Source organism: Urocitellus parryii, chromosome 5 (genome assembly GCF_045843805.1).
Source record: "Urocitellus parryii isolate mUroPar1 chromosome 5, mUroPar1.hap1, whole genome shotgun sequence".
Taxonomy (NCBI): Eukaryota; Metazoa; Chordata; class Mammalia; order Rodentia; family Sciuridae; genus Urocitellus; species Urocitellus parryii.
Genome location: NC_135535.1, coordinates 181069684 through 181087086, shown reverse-complemented (window position 1 = coordinate 181087086; position 17403 = coordinate 181069684). Strand labels below are relative to the sequence as shown.

The window sequence follows — 17403 nt, the reverse complement described above, 5'->3', positions numbered from 1 at the left end:
AGAATTAGAATAAAATAAACAACTCATTATAACCATCTATACTAAAGCAACAATAAGAAATCTTTAGGATTACAGTGTTCAAATTTCATAAACTTCTAAAAAACTAAAAGACCCTATTACACAAAACCACTTACAAAAGTGAAACTCTACAAAACTAAATGTTCTTCAAAATAATTTTTAACATTTTATACTAATCCACAACGTGGAAAATGCACCAATTTTGTGTTTCTCAAAAATCTATATACTTCTTATATGATGGTGACAAACGACACATAAATCATAAGTGTGTAAACCAATTTAACATTTCAGCAAATACATATGACAGGTTTGAAAGAATTAAACAACCAGAGACAGCACGGTAAAAATGAGAACTGATAGCCAAAAGGCTGTGTATTTCCTGGAGGGCAGAGATAGGCTTGAATTGGCAGGAGGGGAATTTTTAACATATGTTCACAAGACAAATCATACCAAAAAAAAGCTGTTCATGCCTTTCTTATTTACATAGGCATGAATTTTAAAATGTACTTTTAACCTTTGGACAACCAAAGTGATATCAGATACCTTACAGCATTGTTGCCTATATGAATTTTGATGTTACAGACTAAATCATTAACAAAATTCACATTATACATTTCCATAAAGAAACACTGCAGAAATGTAAAGTCTTATATTCTCTAAGTAAAGGATACCTTATTTTTCACTTGTTTAAAGTTTCAGTTTTGCTTTTTAATCTATTATAGAAAAACATCCCTTGTGGGACATTGTAAAGGGCAGACCCTCCTGTCAAGCCAGAAGGCTCAAACACAAAGACTGAGCTAACCAAGTGCTGTAATTCTTCCAAACTGAGCCTCTCCACACCCCCTCCACCCTTCCCCCCAACAGATATGTCTATTAAATCAGTGTCTGTTCTCCCCCTCACACAACAAAGAGAACTTCTCACCGCATGAAATTGCCGCTGAATGGACACCAGAAAGCAGGATTTGCATAATTCCTTCCAACGAAACCCCGTCGGGAAGGAGGGTAAGAGGGGCCCAAGCGAAAGGACAGAATCGCCCAGATTCTGTTGGGGAAGAACTGGTTCCCAAGAATACTCTTCACAGGGTGGGGGTGCTGAAATTCTGGGCCTCCCCGAGGGCTGGGCGTGGGGGACAGAGGACGAAAAGAGGGCATTTCCCCACACATCAGCAGCACCGAGGCAAAGACGAGGAAATAACAATGCTGAGGACAGGAGAGTCAGACACAAGGATGGACTGGGGCTAGGGGCGGCGGGCGGAGCGGAGACACCACACCGGCCACTTACTTTTTGGAGGGGGGTTAAATATATGAGTTAAGCCCTTATGGTCCCGCCGGCCGCCGCACAGAGGGAAACGGGACCTTGGAAGAGAAAAACAGACAAAACACACAGTGTGAGAGGCGCAGCTCGGCCGCCCGGCCCCTCCCGGGGCGCCCCCGTCCACATTCCCTCCGGCCCGCGGGAAAAAGCCACCCGGGGGGCGTCAAGGACCGGGAGGCTGGGGGTAGGGGCGGACTAGGCATTCCGCGAGGCGGCGGCTCCGGCCAGTCCCGACGGGACAGAAGCGACCCCCGCCCGGCTCCTCGGGCGGACTCGGTCCCACCCCCTCCTCCCCGCCGCGCACACGCCAAACACAAATACGCACACACCGACCCGTGCGTCCAGGACTAACTCCCCGGCCGCCGCCGCCGCCGCCCGCGGAGGAAGTGCAGCCGCTGCCCCCCGCGGCCATGACACCCCACTTGGCTTGGTCAGGCGGACCCCGGGCCTGTGACAGCTCCGGCTCCCTCCGCCCCCATCTCCACCTCATGCCTAGCACACGCCGAACGCCGGGCGCCCGCCCGCCGCCCGCCGCGCGTGCCCGCGGGAACGGGGGCGCGCCACCACGCGTGGGGGAGGGGTGCGGGCAGGAGAAAGGGGGCGGGGGCCGAGTACCCAGAGACCCCCCGCCCTCAGCCACCCCAATGCAGGGGCGAGGCGGGGGGCGCAGACTCCACAATAAACCGGCAGCGGTGCCGGACGGGGAGGCGGAGGGGCGCGCGCGCCGAGAACCCGCCCCGGGAGGCGCGCGAGGGGAGGGGCCGGCGCGCGCCCGGGCCGAGGAGGAGAGCCCGCCTGGAGGTCGCGCGCGCTCGCACTCCGGGGGGTGGGGGAGGGGGCGCCCGAGCCCGAGAGGGCGGGCGGGCCGGAGCAGCGCCGCCTCTGCCCCGGCTCCCTCCCTCGCCCTGAGCTGCCAGTAGCGGGGAGACTCGAGGGCCGGAAGCGGCCGGAGGAGGGTCTCACCTACACAGTGAATAAGCTTGTGGCGCCACGAGTCCAGTTCTTGCCGAAAGCCGCGTCTCTCAACGGAGCATTGCTGCCGCCTACACACCCTCGCCATCTTCTGCCGCCAGCCCGGCCCTGCCTCCGCCGCGGCCCCGCGCACGCCCAGCCGCGTCGCCCGGGGCCGCGCACGCACCCGCGGCCTGGGCGTCGCGCCTCCCGCCGGGGGCGGCGCGGGGGCAGTGATGGCCTCACCTTCCCGTGGCCCCGGGGCGGCCTGCGCCCGCGCGCTCGCCCTGCCGCGTCCCCACCCGCCCGGCTGCGAATTGCAGTCCGCCACTGCGTCCGCCGCAGCCTCCGGCCGCCTGGAAAGCCTCCTTCCCAGAGCCAGAATTCGGCCCCGCGCCGCCCTCGCTCTGTCCCCCAAGGCCACGGCTGCTCCTTCCTTCCCTGGGGCTTTTTGTTTTTAAACCTGCCCCATTTATCACTTCCAACCTGCCTATCGCCGGACACCAACTGTTGCAAGTTCCATACAACTGCTTCTCTGAACTTCTCGGTCGAAACTCCTTCTCCCAGGAGCCTGTTCAAGCAGTAGAAATAGGAATAAATGCCCGGATGCCAGTGGAGGCATTCAGTCCTAAGGTTTTCAAAGGCTAACTAGGTACATGATATTATATCATTCAAAGACTTAGCCAATATTCGTGAATACAGTAAAAACTGGAAATCAAACTTATTTTTAAGTTAAAAAACCCAAGAGATTCCTACTAGCAGGACTGATCCTATGTAAGATTCTCAAGAAAGTGTAGAAAACTGCTGAAGTAAAGATGAATCTCAAAAGTAGACTCCAGTGTACCTATAGCAGACTTTTAGAAAATGGCCTAATTTCTGATTTCATAAAAAGACTCAGAAGTATTTTCGACCAGGAAGAATTTCCAGGTGCCTTCTGAAATAAGCAAATCACCCTGCACAGGACACTATCTGTTCTATTTAAACATAATGTTTGTCTTAATTACTCATTTGAGAGAGAAGAAAAATAGGAGAACTAACGGGAAAAGAAAACAAACAAACAACAACAACAAAAAAAAACACACATATATATATATATATACCAGCAGTCCTAGTATCTTAGGACTCAGACCTCTTCCCCAACTTTACACTCCTGCTTTTAGATATTTGATATTTTACTGTGGAAGATACACCAAAGTCGTTAGATACTTGATATTAAGGATCCCACTGATGTATTGATTTACATCTTTTCTAAGATGGTGGTTTTGATTCTCTGAACCAGGCATTTGAGGAACGGTTTCTCTATCCATAATATATGGATAAGGTGGGCCGATGTTGAGTAGAAGGGGTTTGAGCTGTATGAATAGAGGGCGCCTTTGTCCCCCTCCCCCATCTCAAAAACAACGATCTTTGACCACTTCTCTAAAGTCCACAATGTTTCATGGGTTTTAAGACTATTGCTAAATAAACAAGCTATTAAGTCAGGAAGTTTCTGTGTACTTAATGTATCATCAGTGATGAGAGGACAAAAAGAACATGATATAAAAAGATTGCTATGAATAACCATCTTTTACTTGTGATGGCAGTGCATCTTGTATCACCAACCTGAAACTTCCTATCTTCACCGGTAGGTGGTGGTTTTGAGTCTTTTGTAGCTTTCAAGCAAGTTTCTGCGGTAGTTGGAGGAAGTATGTTTCAGAAAGTTTTAAGTAAATAAACAACGTGGAACTGTTTAAAGAGAATTACTGATGAATGTATACCTTCCACTCAACCCAACTAATTTTCTTAAAAACAATCAAACCAAGGGTAATAATTCATAATCTCAAATGTAACAAATTTAGAGAATTCTAAAGGCTTCAAAGATCAATTCTATATTGGAGTATGGTGCCCCCATTGGAGGCATGGAATTGGAAGCCCTGACAATTAAGGTGACTTGACCAAGGTTAAATAGTTGCTAGATACAGAGAGGGCAACAAAAGTCAGGAGAGAAATTCTGATGCCCAACTTAATGCTATTACCACTATTCTACTTTGAATCTCAATTTCTGCTTCATTAATTTTAAGTTGGGAACCAACATGTAGTTATCTCCTCACAAAGGCTTATTTGGAAGACAGGATGGCAGGTGGAAATAATAATAACTATCATTTATTGAGTAGCTACCATATGTTTAGCATTGCAGCATTATTTCATTCCATCTAAATAGCAGTGCTATGAAGTAGGTAATGTTTTACCACATTTTCCAGTAAAAGGATTCAAGACTCAAAGGAGGCATTAAAGACATCTGTCTAGGGTTGGGTTGGGGTGGGGAGTAGATCAGCAGTAGAGTGCTTGCCTAGCACATGTGACACACTGGGTTTGATCATCAGCACTGTATAAAAATAAATAAATAAAATAAAGGTATTTTCACCCTAAGATACCATCTCATTCCAGTAAGATTGGCAGCCATGATGAAGTCAAACAACAACAAGTGCTGGGGAGGATGTGGGGAAAAGGGTACACTTGTACATTGCTGGTGGGACTGCAAATTGGTGCGGCCAATGTGGAAAGCAGTATGGAGATTTCTTGGTAAGCTGGGAATGGAACCACCATTTGACCCAGCTATTCCCCTTCTCGGTCTATTCCCTAAAGACCTAAAAAGAGCATACTACAGGGACACTGCTACATCGATGTTCATAGCAGCGCAATTCACAATAGCAAGACTGTGGAACCAACCTAGATGCCCTTCAATAGACAAATGGATAAAAAAAAAAATGTGGCATTTATACGCAATGGAGTATTACTCTGCATTAAAAAATGACAAAATCCTAGAATTTGCAGGGAAATGGATGGCTTTAGAGCAGATTATGCTAAGTGAAGCTAGCCAATCCCTAAAAAACAAATGCCAAATGTCTTCTTTGATATAAGGAGAGTAACTAAGAACAGAGTAGGGACGAAGAGCATGAGAAGAAGATTAACATTAAACAGGGATGAGAGGTGGGAGGGAAAGGGAGAGAGATGGGAAATTGCATGGAAATGGAAGGAGACCCTCAGGGTTATACAAAATTACATACAAGAGAAAGTGAGGGGTAAGGGGAAAAAAAACAAGGGGGAGAAATGAATTACAGTAGATGGGGTAGAGAGAGAAGAGGGGAGGGGAGGGGAGGGCAGGGGGGATAGCAGAGGATAGGAAAGGCAGCAGAATACAACAGACACTAGTATGGTAATATGTAAATCAGTGGATGTGTAACCGGTGTGATTCTGCAATCAGTATACGGGGTAAAAATGGGAGTTCATAACCCACTTGAATTAAAGTGTGAAATATGATATATCAAGAACTATGTAATGTTTTGAACAACCAACAATAAAAATTTAAAAAATAAATAAATAAAAATAAAGGTATTTTGTCCATCTACAACTAAAAAAAAAAAAAAAGACATCTTGCCGGGCATGGTGATGCACACCTGTAATCCCAGTGGCTTGGGAGGCTGAGACAGGAGGATCATGAGTTCAAAGCCAGCCTCAGCAAAAGTGAGGTGCTAAGCAACTCAGTGAGACCCTGTCTCTGAATAAAATACAAAATTGGGCTGGGGATGTGGATCAGTGGTTGAGTGCCCCTGGTACCAAAAAAATAAATAAAAATAAAGACATCTGTCCAAGGTCATATAGCTACCAAAAGGCAGGACCAGAATTCTAAAAGATCTCTGACTGCAACTCTAATTGTCTTGCTAGTAAGTAGAAGAAGGACTCTACAAGTTATATGATTCATTGAATTCCTTAGGAGGTGATCCATAAATGGTTGATCAGTTGAACAAACATTCTAAATTTTTATCAAATGTCAGGTGGTGTCCTAGGCATTGAGAGTACCCAGATAGATAGTAAGACATGATTTCTGATCTCTATTTGTTTTGGCTTCCCTGGAAGAGGGCCTGGTCAGTAAACTCTTTATTATTCTTGGAAGGGTCAAGCAATAAAACACAGCAGTAAAGAAAATAGGATCCGAAGACAGAGCTTGATTGGAATCCTGGCTGTATCTGTTCATGACTGTGTGGCCTTGACAAATTAACTTTTCTGGTCATCAATTTTCTCAAGTGGAAAAGAGGATAATAAAAGTCTACAAGATAGAGTTTGTACGAAGACGAAATGAAACAATCCATGTAGAGTCACTGACATATTGTTAGCATGAAAAGAGCATCAGGTCTCATGATTGGCCTTGCTAAGCTCCTATGTGCTTTTCCAGTCTGCAGGATGACAGCAATCAAGGTGCTTGTGCAGTTTGGACTCAGTCTGTGAGAATATAAAGGAATGACAGCAGTGACCTGAGCCATGTTCTATAGTTCTCACACTGGGCTCCAGGTGATAAGAAGGAATGGAACATAGAAAAATAATATCTCAGAGACAGAAAGTAGATTCTTTCATTCCATGGAAATGTCATGTAGTAGGGCAATGGCCAACAATAAATGGGAGAATGAAATAGATTGAAGTCTTCTAAGAAGAAAACACATCTCAGAAGTTTTTTTTAAAAAAGTAGTCAATTTCTAATAAATTCCAATAAGTAACAGATACTTTTGAAAAATTCATGGATTGTGTCATTTATTCCTGACAATAACTCCATCAATTATCCCCATTTTATAACAAAACACAGAGAGGTGATATAATTTGCCCAAGGTCACACAGATTGTGGGAGATTGCATTCATATTCAGGCAATGAAGGTATAGAGCCATCACACTTCTTTGTCTCCAGTGCTGGTAGGGGAAGTGAGACATAAAATGAGAAAAAGAGGGAAGCCATGTCAGTTGGTGGTTTGGCCTTTTTGGGGAACTACTCATGTAGGGTCTCTTTTTGCTTAGTAAAAGCACAGTTCCTCTCAGTCTGTCTGGGTGCCACTGCCTAAAAGATGTCATGGCTTTGGGCTGGGGTTGTAGCTCACAGGTAAAACCCTTGCCTAGCCTGTGTGAGGCACTGGGTTCAATTCTCAGCACTGCATATAAATAAATAAATAAATAAATAAATAAATAAATAAATAAATAAACGTCCACCAACAACTAAAAAAAAATAAAACTTATTTTTACAGTTTTATTGGGATATATTTCACAAACCATAATATTCACCCATTTGTTCACTTCAGTGATTTTTAGTATACTCACAGTTGTGCAATCATCACCATAATCACTTGTAGAGAATTTTCTTCACGCCAAAAAGAAACCCCATATCTCTTTTCAGCCACTCACCCTTCCCTAGCTACAACTAACTCACTACCTTCTATCTCTTATGAATTTTTTATTCTGAATATTTCAATTAAATGGAATCAAACAATATGCTGTCTTTTATAATAAGCAACTTTCACTTTGCATAATGTTTTCAAGATTCATCTTGTTGTAGAACGTGTCAGTGTTTACTTTTCATTGCCAAATAATATTTCAATGTATGAACATATGACATTTCATTTATACATTTGAGTTGATGGCTATTAGTTACCATGAATAATGCTGCTGTGAATATTTATGAACACATTTTTATGTAGACTTGTTTTTGAATTTATTTTGAAAATGAATATTAATGTTTCATATTTATCTTTAAATAATTTCAAATAACAGAAAAGTTACAAGAACTCTCATGTCTCCTTCACTCAGATTCTCTAGTTTTGAGTATTTTATATCTGCTTTCTCTCTCCCTATCTGTGTCTATATGGTTTTGTTGTTCTAATCTCAAATTCTTTTAAACAATCTGATAGAAAGCTACAGACTGTATGCCCCATCACCCTAAATATTCAGCGTATATACCAACAAAACAGACACCCTCCTGAATAACCATTATAGAACCCTCCAAATGCAGAAATCAGCATTGATACAACATTAACATTTCACTCAACTATGTCCCAACTAATCCTAAATCCTCTCCAGGTACTTACGGTGAATTTTGTTGTCATGTATTTCCAGTTCTCCTTCAAACTGGAAAAGTTTCAGGGATGGAAACACAGCTCAGAGGTAAAGAACTTGCCTAACACATGGTTCAATTCCTACGACTGCCAAAACAAAAGAACAAACAAACAAAACTGGAACTGGAAAAGTTCCTTGGTCTTTCATGACTTCAATAGTTTTTAAACAGTTTAGTTCTTTCATTCTACAGAATGATCTTCAACTGGATCCATTAAGTTTGCTTATGACTAGACTTAGCCATACATTTTGGCAGGAAAACCACAGAAAAGAGGCTGGGTTCTTGTCAGGAGGTGCATGGTGTCAATTTTTGGCACCACTGTGATGAGAATTCTGCTAATCTGATCAAGTGGTTTTCTCACCATAAGAATCACCATTTTTTCTTTTGTACTCTTGTGTACACACATACATATCTACATACATCTTTGAACATTAAAAACTGTGAGTTCACACTGACACATTGAATTCCAACCCAGCATTTCCAGATATTTGCAAACTTTTTTCACTCTATATTTTTAAATCCACTTCTGACACTGAGAAACCAAGCTTTCAAATATAAACATGTATTTGTATTTACTTCAATATACTTATTAGCTTGATCCCCATATATGTAGCAATCTCCTAGCCTCACATAGCCCACTCCTATAGCTCCTTCCTCAATGTGTCATCTATTTGGTCACCATCCAAATGTCATTTTTTGGGCACACTACTCCTTAGTGGATGATAATTCTGCTCACACTGAATGATAATGCATTCTGTGCCATTCCAACCAAAATTCCAAAAAGAACTCAACAAACCTAAAATTTTGAAGAAAAGAAAATGTCTATGAAGAATTGTGTCAATTTTTTTAAAAAGAAAAGCAAAGACAGGTATATTAGACACAGAAATGTGCAACAAAGGTCCGCTTTCAAGGAAGAACTTGCCACCTACCTGCAGGGAATGGGGCCAATACATGCCACCAGCGATCAGCTGCTTCAGTATCAGCCTCAGCTGCTGAGAACGCTCTTGCCCAAGGAAGTCCTTCTAGAGCTTTCAGGATGTGGTGACTGAGAATGGGTATGGCCATTGAGTCTAATGCAGAATACTCTAATGGTTAATACCTGCTCTAAAATGCTTCACTATGTTGACTAAGTTTTTGTCAACCTGCATCTTAGTCCAGCTACTTTCTCTGCCCAAATCTGCTTCCAACTTTCTCTTTCATGTCCCTAAGAACACTTTTGTATCCTGTGATGGTTAATTTTATGTGTCCACTTGACTGTGTAATGGGATGCCCAGATATTTGGTTAAACCTCATATCAAAGAGTATTTCTGAAAGTGATTAGCATTTGAATGGTAACTGGGTAAAGTACATGTCTTTCCCAATGTGGGTGGGCATCATGCAATCTATTGAGGGCTTGAATAAAACAAAAATGTGGAGGAAAGTTAAATTCATTGTCTTCCTGACCTCTTAAGCTGGAAAATTGATCCCCTGCCCTCAGCGCTCTTGGTTCTCAGGCTTTTCAGACTCAAACTGTAATGTACACCATTGGCTCAGGCCTTCCAGCGGCACCACTGGCTTTTCTTGGGGCTCCAGCTTGCAGATGCCAGATAGTATGTCTTTTCACCTTCCATAATCACATGAGCCAATTCCTTATAATAAATCTCATTCTGGATCTTTATAGTCTATTGGTTCTGTTTCTCAGGAGAACCTGTCTAATATGCATCCCAAAGTCCAACCCCAACTTCTGCTTCCAGACAAGGAGGAATTCATTCTACTGGATGTTATGATATAAAGCCATAGCAATAAAGTTATCATGGTACTAACACAGGAAGAGGGAGATATGGAAAATAATATCTCTGTTATTGTGGGAACATTGTAAACTAGACCATATATATGTATAAAAGAATTTTATTGCATTAAAGTTAATGGTCTATAGAGGACATTATAGATTCAATTTAACAGATGCTTGAGAGGAAGGGAGAAAATATTTTCAACATCTAACCAGCAAGGAATTAATAGCTAAAATATGCAAGCAAATATTTCAAGTCAAGAAAAATATGGGCAACCCAACAAGAAAATGGAAAAGATCATAATCAGGAAATATAAGAATGAGAAAATTATATGGCCCACAGTGTATGAAGAAATGCTTAGTTTCACTAGAAATCAAAGAAAACAAAATAAAATTACAAAATGAAGGGGGGATAGTAGGGGATAGGAAAGGTAGCAGAATACAACAGTCACTAATATGCCATTATGTAAAAATGTGAGTATGTAACAGATGTGATTCTGCAATCTGTATTTGGGGTAAAAATGGGAGTTCAAAACCCAATTGAGTCAAATGTATGAAAGATGATATATCATGAGCTCTGTAACGTTTTGAACAACCAATAAAAAAAATTACAAAATGAATTCAAGTTAGCAAGGTCACTTAGAAGCAGAAATCCTTATGTGAGAATATAAATGGTGCTGCTACCATGGGAACAATTATCTGTACAGGTCTCTGTAGCTTCCATGATCCAGAGTCTTAGATCCAGAGACAAGACTATAAATGACAGTAGTCTCTTAGGGCTATGATCCCAGGAAACCTCAATAGGGAGTGAGGAAGTGAGATGAGGAAGAGAAAGAAGTCAATTAGGGGTGAATTATTAAGCAAATTACTCATGTGGGCACTAGAGTTTATCTCTCTAGGTAACTATAGGACAGTGTAGAATATGTGCCTCAGATGAACTCACTAAAGGCTGAGCGAGCTGGGGTATTTATAGAGATCCCCTTAGTCATTGGGTGAGAGCTGCTCTGAGTCCAAGGAAAGGATTAATTTCCCAGCACTTGTGCAAGTCTTGTTCATAGACAGAACAGTTCCAGAGATGCAGATGCTCGTGGATGGAAACCTTGGGCAGCTTTACAGCAAAATGGTGAGGTCCAAGGGCCTGAGTTGCTACATGTGTTACACCAGTAATCCCACTTCATGTATATAATCCCAGTGGCATACTGGTCCATAAGAGGATGTTAGTCAGGTATGAAGGTGCCAATTATAGCTGTGTTTGTACTGGTTGGGACCAAAGGCAACCTAGGTTGGGCAGAAGCTGCTCTATTCACAGAATCCTGTTTTCTTCTCTTGGCACACTGGTAGACTACAGGAGTTACATGGAGATCTATGACCAAATTCTGGCCAATGGAGTGCCGGTATGAGTAAGGTATGCCATTCCATGCCTGGTCCCAAACAAACAAACATTTCACACAATTCTTTTGGGTCTCTTTTTTTCCATTCACTAGTCAAGGTAGAGGGGAACAGGCCTGGAAGATGGTAAAGCCATACAATAAAGGAATAAAAGTCTACATGAAGAAAAATCCCTTCCCCAATTCTCTACCATTCTACCTTGGACTGTCACCTGAGCATGAAACAAATTTCCATTGTTTTCAGCCACTGAAACGTACAGTTTTTTTAATCCACCCTGACTACTAAGCTAAGGAAATGAATAATTTAAAATGTGGCATATTATGGTTTAGGTATTAGGTATCCCCCCAAAAGTTCAAATGTGAGAAAATATAAGAAAGTTTAGAGGTGAAATGATTGAGTCATGAGTGGTTTAACCTAATCAGTGCATTAATCCCCTTATAGGGAGTAACCGAATGTTAACGTAGGCAAGTGGGGTGTGTCTGGAGGAGGTGGGTCACTAGGGCTTGCCTTTGGAGTTTATATGTCCCTGCTGAGAGAACTCTTTCTCTGCTTCCTCATGTGATGTCCTGAGCTGATTTCCTCCTCCATGCCCTTCTTCATGATGTTCTGCCTCACCTAGGGCCCCGAAGAATCGAGCCAGCCATCTGTGGAATGAGACCTCTGAAACCGTGAGCCCCCAAATAAACTTTTCCTCCTCTAAAAATTGTCAGGTCTTTTGGTCACAGAGTGGAAAATCTGCCTAAAACATGTGGAAGCGTCTTACAGAATATACTATGTAACACTTAGAAGAAATGAACTAAATGTACCTATGTGAATGCGAATAATTTTTTAAAAAATTTTTGGAGTAGAAACATTAAAAAAAAACTCTGTTTTGTAGTATAAATATATCCAAGAACATGTATTAAGCACACTGGACTGGTAGTCTATGTTTGGAGGAGGGGTTAGAGAAGAAAAGTGGTGACGAGAAGAAAAAGGAGAGAGGGTTAAAATAAGAAAGAAAACAGGAAAAAAAAGATCCCTTTTATCCAGCAATAATAATAGTATGTCATGAATTGAGTAATACAATTAATTATATGTCTGAGTTTTTGTTGTTGTTATTGTTGTTTTGTTGGTGGTGGTGGTGTTACTTTTGGTACTGGGAATTGAACCCCAGAGGTGCTTTATCACTGAGCCAGTGGGGCTATTCCTGCAGCCCACTGAGCCTTTACCACTAAGTTGCATATTGCCTTGTTAAGTTGCTGAGACTGGCCTCAGACTTGCCATTCTCCTGCCTCCACCTCCCAAGTCACTGGAATTACAGGAATGCACCACTGCACCCGACTCTACCCGAGATTTTTAAAAACATACTATATTCAGCTAATAATAACAAATCTTTTCATTCAGACTCCTCTCATTACTTCACAAGTAATATGATAAATCATCTCTATTTGCTTGAAAATAAGTATTTCCCTTCTTCTGTTCCCATAATGCCTCTGTTCTATCACGAAGCACTCCAAACAAGAGGCAGGAATATATTCTCAATGTATAAGGAACTTCTTATTCTCCACTCATAAAGTTTCACTAATCTGTGTTGGGTTTTCTCCTTAGAGTCTAATTCCCACATATGGCTTTGGGAACTTATGACTCCTCAAATGTGGAGAAACAAAAACTAGAGAATACAAACAGTCTGGAGCCAGCTCAAATCGTTGGGCAGTGAGACTCATAGGTGAAGATAAGAAAACAAAGCGCAGCTGGAGAGCCAGGAGGTAGGAAGTCACACAAGAACAGGACAGTTACTCTCTCTGGTTCCGTGTCTATCTGGTTCCTGAAAGGGCTACAGAAATGGCAATCAGGCAAGGTCAACAACAGGCAAAGTAAAGCACTCCTAATCTAGATCCTCAGGGCCGGGCATCTAGAGGGATGTCCTCCTTGTACACAGATTCTGCAGCCTTGAAGGGGTGGAGTTGCTCTGGATATGGATCTAACTATCCTTTACTCCACTCCTCCAATAAAATTCACTATATGCACAATTTATTCAAAAATCTCCTGCTGACATGTGATACATCACCTCTGGTAGTCTTGAGCTTTTGTTAAAATTGTGTACCTAGCTCATCAAATTTCATTTCTTTGTTCTTTCAAAGTAGAATAGAGGCTATTAAAGTTAGATGTGTCCAGACTGGCATGGTTCCTTTCCATAGCTGAAGCCATACCAAGAGAACAGAGACTTTTGATGGATTGTAAAAGTGTGAGAAATTATTCTGGAAGGCATACTCTGCAACTCAGTTGCATAACTTTTCTTTCTGTCTCCCAGCTTCCTACTCATCCTCCATCACACTCCTACATTAACCCACAGGTTCGCCACCTTAGCTCTTCTTTCACCTTATGGGCTTGAACCCCAGGTTTCATACTTTCTTGACCTCTCTGAACTTCAGTTTGCTCATCAGAAAAATGGGGAAATAATAGTACCTACCTCACAGGGTTGTCGTGAGGATTAAATGAGATACTCCATGTATGCGCCTATCTGACACACAAGGCCAGGTAGTGTTGATATTGTTATTTCAGTAATTCATTCATGTCAGATTGATTTCTCCCACACAAAGATACTAAAACTGTTCCTAAAAACTATGCCAGTGTGACTATTCCTGCAGCCTATATCACCTATTGACTTGATTGGGTCTTATGGTAAAAATCTTAATATTTTATCTGAGTATAAAACATAGCCAGGCACAGTGGTGCACGCCTGTAATCCCAGAAGCTTGGGAAGCTGAGACAGGAAGATTGCAAGTTCAAAGTCAGCCTCAGCATCTTAGGGAGGCCCTAAGCAACTCAGCAAGATCCTGTCTCTAACTGAAATGTAAAAAAGGGTTGGGGATGCAGCTCAGTGGTTAAGTGCTCCTGGGTAAATAAATAAATAAAATAAAATACATATACCCTCTTTCTTAGAACTGTCACTTCTAAGAATTTAACAAGGACATAAAGGTAAATGTACAAAGAAAATTTTAAGTGGAAAAAATGAAAGCAAATAAGCCACCATGTGTGCTCATTCAATAAAATACTAATTAGCTGCTAAAAAGAATGAAATAGATCAGTATATAGATGCCAATACTGATCTATAATATATTTTTAATTTTTTCAGTTGTAGATGCACACAACACTTCTATTTTATTATTTATTTATTTTTTAATGTGGTGCTGAGAATGGAACCCAGTGCCTCACGTGTGCTAGCCAAGCACTCTACCACAGAACTACAACCCCTGCCGGACAATACATTTTTAAATGGCAAAAGAAAGCCATTTATGCATAGTAGGACTGGAGATGTAACTCCATAGTAGAATGCTTGCCTAGTATGCATGAGGCGTTGGGTTTAATCCCCAGCATTGCCAAATTAAAAAAAAAAAAAAGTTAAAGGAAAAGTACACATCGTATAACATGATTTGATTAAAAAATTTAAACACACACACACATACACAGAGTTATGTTATGTTCTAAACATTTGTGCTCCTCCAAAATTCATTGTGGTAGTATTAACAGGTAGGGCTTTTAGGAGGTAATTAAATCAGGAGGGCTCTGTATTTCTTCTATAAAAGAGGTTAAAGAGATGGCACACATCTAGAATCTCAGGTACTTGGAAGACTGAGACAGGAGAATTGCAAGTTTACGGCCAACCTGGGCGACTTAGCCAGACCCTGTCTTAAAAATGAAATAAAAAAGGCTGGGGATATGGCTCAGTGATAAAGTGCCTGTAGGTTCAATTCCCAGTTCCAAGGAAATAAAAGAAAGAAATGACAGTGCCTGACCTTTTGAAGAGGTGTTTCACTGAAGAATCACAAATAAAGAAAATATTAATAAGAATTTACTTTTGGAAAAAAAAATAGATTGGTTAACAGAATTACTAAATATATTCTAATGCTTTATCATCTTTGAAGAATAATGTATTGCTGGGTGTGGTGGTGCATGTCTGTAATTCCAGTGGCTCGGTAGGCTAAGGCAGGAAGATTGTAAGTTTGAGGACAATGTGGGAAATTTAGCAAGACTCTGTCTCCAAATTTAAAAAAATAAAAAGGGCCAGGGATGTGATTCAGTGGGTTCAATCCCTGGTGCCTAATAATAATATAATAACATGATTGTATAAATCATGTAGAGTATCAAAGACTTGGTGGTTAAGCATTTGTTAAATGCCAATAGCAATGAGTTTAATTTGTATAGACTAAAGGGAAGTTCAAAGCTATCTTTTAGTTACATTCTGAGCCACATTAGCATTACTATAGTGGAAAAAAAATGAAAACCAAAGTATTGGCATCTCTCAAGTTTAAATTCTTCCACCTACCTGCTATGTGACCTTGAATAAGGTATTTTAAATCTGTGTACATTATTTTTCCTGTCTCTAAAACAAGATTTGAAAAATAGTACACACCTTGTAGAATTGTTTTAAGTATTAAATGAAATAAGGCAGGTAAAAAAGTGCTCAGCTCATGATTTGAGTTAAATAATAGCTCTTATCGTTCTGCAAATTCATATCAGTTACTCTGATTTTTTCCTGATAGATACTTATATATCTATATTTTCTCCTTTCAAGGAACCTAATGAAGATTGCCCACAATTGTGAAACTTCCTGAGGTCAAAGTTGACAGATCATTGCATAAGGAAGGAGCAGATGTGAATTCTATGCCCAGCTCTCTCTTCTCTGCCCCCCCTCTGATGGACTCTGCACCTTGCCTGTTCACACCTGGGAAAATCAGATGGGGATCTGCTACCCAGACAATTGGGTAGCTGGCACATAGCAGGCCCTGAATATCCCATCTTTTAAAAAATTAAACAAAAGCAATTTAAAGCCGTTGCTCAGTGAGGAGGAGTTGAGTTTGTAAGACGGGGAGATTATCAGAAATTTTGAAACATGCATTTTGCTAAAGCTCTGTGAGGACATTTTAAGTACTTTCTGCAATTTCTACCATACTTTCTTACTTAAAATAAACATTTCTATAAGGACTTCTTTTGGTTTAGACACTTCCATTTTGCTTAACTCAGATGCATTTTATAACTTTTCAGGCAGAAAAATTATAATGGAAATTTTCCATGGAAACAGCTTTTGATTGCTTCCTAGCTATAAATAACTCCTTCCTATATTCCTTTAAAAATTACTCCTTTTGGTCACCTAACATAGACTATAGCAAGTTGTTTATCATTTTTTTTCTGAAAACTAGAAAAAAATCACATGTTCAGGTAAATAGAGATCTGGATAAATTATGATTCTGAAAAGACACTTGTTCACTTCTTTGAAAAACTAAAAGATCTACTCCACTTTTCTATTTTTTTTGAAGCCAATTATGAACATTTGTATTTTCCCAACAAAGCTAACCATTTCCACACAATGCAAAAACGCATGGATGTAGAAGAGTAACGTCAGTGAGAATGGCCTTAAGGTAGCCCCTCCACGGACACATCAAGAAATCAAGCAGAAACATTTATAACTAGTCTTGTCTGAATTCTGAAAAATAGTCAAAGATTTACAACTGCTAGGCAATTCTGAATCGAGTAAAAAGCAACCAAAACATAGTAGTAAAACTTTTTGCCATTTTTTTCCCTTGACTTTGTTCTATACAAATGTTCATAATTGGCTTAAAGAAAGACAGAAAACTGGAATAGACCAATCAACAAAAGAGATTGGGGAAAAAACCATCAGCTGAGTGTGGTGTAATTTCAGTGACTTGGGAGGCTGAGGCAGGAGGATTGCCAGCCTCGGCATCTTGGTGAGATCCTGTCTCAAAATTAAAAATTAAAAAAAAAAAAAAAAACTGGATTTGTAGCACAGTGGTAAAGCTTCTAGGTTCAATCCTGGGGGGGGGGGGAACATGCTGAAGATACATGGATGGAACCAGAGGACGATATATTAAGCAAAATAAGCTAAACACAGGAAGGCAAATACTGCATATTGTCACTCCATGTGTAGAAACCAAAAAAGTTGATTTCTTAAGAGTGGATAGTGTTCACTAGAGGTTAGGAAAGGGAGAGGAGAGGGGTACAGAACAGGATCAGATAAAAGGTACCAAAATAGAGTGAGATGGCAGGGGTGTG

General features: G+C 41.0%; 1 protein-coding gene and 1 long non-coding RNA gene across 3 annotated transcripts in view; one reads left to right on the top strand and one right to left on the bottom strand.

The window, feature by feature from the left end:
* Positions 1 to 2303, bottom strand: part of Lcor (ligand dependent nuclear receptor corepressor) — a 129461-nt gene extending 127158 nt beyond the window's left edge. The window contains exons 1-2 of one of the 2 annotated variants that reach the window (XM_077798827.1): positions 2297 to 2303; positions 1301 to 1374 (exon numbers count right to left, since the gene is read on the bottom strand). Coding sequence is in view for 1 of the 2 variants with exons in the window: in XM_077798826.1 (XP_077654952.1) it covers positions 1301 to 1374; positions 1663 to 1745 (157 nt within the window). In the remaining variant the exon portion in view is untranslated. Of the gene's footprint in view, positions 1 to 1300; positions 1375 to 1662; positions 1802 to 2296 lie in introns of those variants that run through there. The other variant, XM_077798826.1, reaches the window with a different exon arrangement.
* Positions 953 to 16220, top strand: LOC144254915 (uncharacterized). The gene is made up of 3 exons (XR_013343628.1): positions 953 to 1020; positions 11972 to 12020; positions 15908 to 16220. It is a non-coding gene; the product is annotated as an uncharacterized LOC144254915 (long non-coding RNA).
* Positions 16221 to 17403: the final 1183 nt, after the last annotated feature.